At 46.2% G+C, this 3,399-nt stretch overlaps 1 protein-coding gene across 1 annotated transcript; it reads right to left on the bottom strand.

Moving 5' to 3' along the window:
- Window positions 1–436: 436 nt before the first annotated feature.
- LOC131692909 (uncharacterized) lies at window positions 437–2,445 on the bottom strand. Its single transcript, XM_058980296.1, has 2 exons — window positions 2,102–2,445; window positions 437–2,018 (listed from the first exon to the last, which is right to left on the bottom strand). Exons 1-2 carry the CDS (start codon window positions 2,140–2,142, stop codon window positions 713–715), a joined length of 1,347 nt encoding a protein of 448 aa, XP_058836279.1. The 5' UTR covers window positions 2,143–2,445; the 3' UTR covers window positions 437–712.
- Window positions 2,446–3,399: the final 954 nt, after the last annotated feature.

Genomic DNA, 3,399 nt, shown 5'->3' on the forward strand with positions numbered 1-3,399 from the left:
GATTGCGGATGGCTAGATGAATATCAGCTACGGAGCCGGAAGTAGGTTGTTCAACGGTAGACTGGAACCGAAAATTATTTTGAGGGGGTGCAGTATCGTAGGTAACTTCGGGAGGACATATACCCCCTTTGGCTTTACCTGGAGAAACAGTCTTGTGGTCATCATTGTACGGATTGCGGATGGCTAGATGAATATCAGCTACGGAGCCGGAAGTAGGTTGTTCAACGGTAGACTGGAACCGAAAATTATTTTGAGGGGGTGCAGTATCGTAGGTAACTTCGGGAGGACATATACCCTCTTTGGCTTTACCTGGAGAAACAGTCTTGCGGTCATCATTATACGGATTGCGGATGGCTAGATGAATATCAGCTACGGAGCCGGAAGTAGGTTGTTCAACGGTAGACTGGAACTGAAAATTATTTTGAGGGGGTGCAGTATCGTAGATAACTTCGGGAGGACATATACCCTCTTTGGCTTTACCTGGAGAAACAGTCTTGCGGTCATCATTATACGGATTGCGGATGGCTAGATGAATATCAGCTACGGAGCCGGAAGTAGGTTGTTCAACGGTAGACTGGAACCAGAAATTATTTTGAGGGGGTGCAGTATCGTAGGTAACTTCGGGAGGACATATACCCTCTTTGGCTTTACCTGGAGAAACTGTCGTGCAGTCATCATCATTTCGATTGCGGATGGCTAGCTTCATTGGTTGCTATGTCGAGTAGTCAATTCTAAGTTTGGCTTTCTTCAAGCGTTTTTGGTACAGCGGGCATTCAGAGCTCCAAGAGGGATGAATAAAATCAAGCTTGTCGGCATCAAGTTCCTGCTCTGAGTTAAATAGTTGGCAGTTAACACATCTTTCGAAATCAGAGCTGCACTCGTTTATTGGATGTTCTTCTGCGCACTTTGGACAGCATACTAAATTTTTACATGTCGCTGCTTTGTGGCCATATTCAGAGCAGCGGTAACAGCGCATTACATCAACAACCTCGAAGATTCGGCAGCGATCCCAGCCAATATTGACCCGTTGCGCTTTCATCAGACAGTAGAACGTCGAGGGGTCAGATTCAAACACTACCACTCTTGTGTTTTCAGTTCGTTTGGACTTCTGTACGCGAATAACTTTCAAATCAGCCGTTTCAGGCAAATGGTTTTGTTGTTTCATTTTGGCGATTATTTCGTTTTCTGGGATTTCGTCACTTAATCCTATTATCTTGAATCTTGGCTTCAGAGGTTTCAGGTTTTCAATCACATATACCTCGGAGAACTTATTTTTAGCATCGTGAGCCATTTTCAGTGCAAGCTCGTTCGAACCACACCGTATAGTAGCTTCTCCATTTTCACGGTAGTACACTTCTTTGACATCGAAGACAATTGGATCCAACTTCTCACGAATGTCTTTCCTTGTTATTTCCGCTAGTTGAACAACTTTCGGTTTGAACAGAACAGTTTGCTCCATTTTCAAGACTGCACTGTTTTTCGCAACATGCGAAACTGGCCTAAGTGACTGTAACTTTGACGTGTTCACAGGCGTTTCGCACGCAGCCGTTAATTCACCACTTGATTCGTTTCTGGAAGTTTTTTTAGTAGTCATTTTCCGTCGTTTTCCGGACCTCAGAATGCTGCAATCGTCATTATCATCTTCCAAAACGGCAGGATGCGCCTTGCGTTTTTCCAGCCTTGTTGGAGCTAAGTTAGAACGGGTTACGCTGGCATAAGTGGCAACGGCTGCAGTGTTCTTTACAACTTTATTGCCGGTCTCGGTATCATCGACACACATCTGATCCGTACCCGCTCGCCGAACTAGGTCACGCAGCACTGATACTTCTGCGGAAACAACATCTTCAACGGTAGATTTAAGGCGCGGCAAAATTCGTTTTTCAAAAGCGCTGTACTGCTCTGAAACAATATTCCGTATTTTCAAATCACCATCGCAGACAGCCTTAGTGATTTCTTCGACCTTTTGCAAAAGCACACTACACATTTTCTGCACATCGTTGAGACGTGTCTCCTTCTTCCTGCACTCTAAACACACATATTGCAGCGATTCGTTCTCCCGCAGAGCGGTTGCGGCTGCTGTATTCACACCCGAGCACCGTACGTGTAATATTTGCTCGCACCCGCCAGAGCAGTGAATACCATCGGGTTCACTAGCAATACGCTGTGCGCACACACTGCAAGCTATTGAAGTCATTTTTCTTCGCCCGTGAGCGGGCCACCACACAGTAAAGGCGCACTTGCTTGTTATTTTTTGCCGCTGCTAACAGAGCGAGCAAAACTAATTTATGCCAACAAACTTTAGTTTCGACAGGCAGCCTATCATGCACTATACCAAACGAAAGCACTTCACAAGGTCTACGTACTAATGCACTTTAATTCACTGTACCTCCACTATTTCACGGTTAAAAAGGGAATCAAATGCGAGCAAAAAAAGCCAAACTTTACTTATCATCTTCCACTTCCAGGATGGTGGCCAATGTGGCCAAATAGACTTTGAATGGATGTTAGTGACCTAATACTACAAATCAAAGCAGTTGTGGTCATATTTTGGAAAAAAATTCACCTTTATACATTCATTGCAGAATTTATTAAAATTGACATTTTCTGCGTGTTCGTACTCATCACCCTGTAATTCCGGAACCGGAAGTCGGATGCATTAGAAATTCAATAGCAGCCTATGGGAACGTTGCACCTTTCATTTGAGACTAAGTTTGTCAAAATCGGTTCAGCATACATACACACATACATACACACACACAGACATTGCCGGTCAGAAAAGGGTTCCGATTACCGCCGGAGTCCCGCAGGGCTCGATCCTAGGCCCGGTGCTATGGAACCTCATGTATGACGGGGTTCTGAGACTGAAGTTCCCTCCTGGGGTCAAGATCGTCGGCTTTGCTGACGACGTAACCTTGGAGGTCTACGGGGAGTCAATTCCTGAGGTAGAACTAACCGCAGAACACGCGATTAGCACGGTGGAGGAATGGATGAGCGCGAGAGGCCTGGAGCTCGCTCATCATAAGACGGAGGTAGTTATCGTCAACAACCGCAAGTCGGCACAACATGCAGTTATCCATGTGGGAGAAGTCGCGATCACTTCACAGCGAAGTCTGAAGTCTCTCGGAGTCATTATAGACGACAAGCTGACCTTCGGCAGCCATGTCGACTATACGTGCAAGAGAGCGTCGACTGCTGTTGCGGCACTATCGAGAATGATGTCCAACAGCTCAAAGGTGTGCGCCAGTAGACGTAGGTTACTGGCAGGCGTTGCCGTATCTATCCTCAGGTACGGCGGCCCGTCATGGTCAAGAGCACTGAGGGTAACCAGTTACCTACAGAAACTGGAGAGCACCTACCGCGTGATGTGCCTCAGAGTGATATCTGCCTACCGCACGGTAT

Source organism: Topomyia yanbarensis, chromosome 3, assembly GCF_030247195.1.
Source record: "Topomyia yanbarensis strain Yona2022 chromosome 3, ASM3024719v1, whole genome shotgun sequence".
NCBI lineage: Eukaryota > Metazoa > Arthropoda > Insecta > Diptera > Culicidae > Topomyia > Topomyia yanbarensis.

Coding starts and splice junctions, on each gene's coding strand:
- LOC131692909 (XM_058980296.1), bottom strand. CDS start 2,142: ATGGTATTCACTGCTCTGGCGGGTGCGAGCAAATATTACAC. Junction 2,019..2,101: donor GGTGCGAGCAAATATTACAC/GTACGGTGCTCG, acceptor TTTAGAGTGCAG/GAAGAAGGAGACACGTCTCA.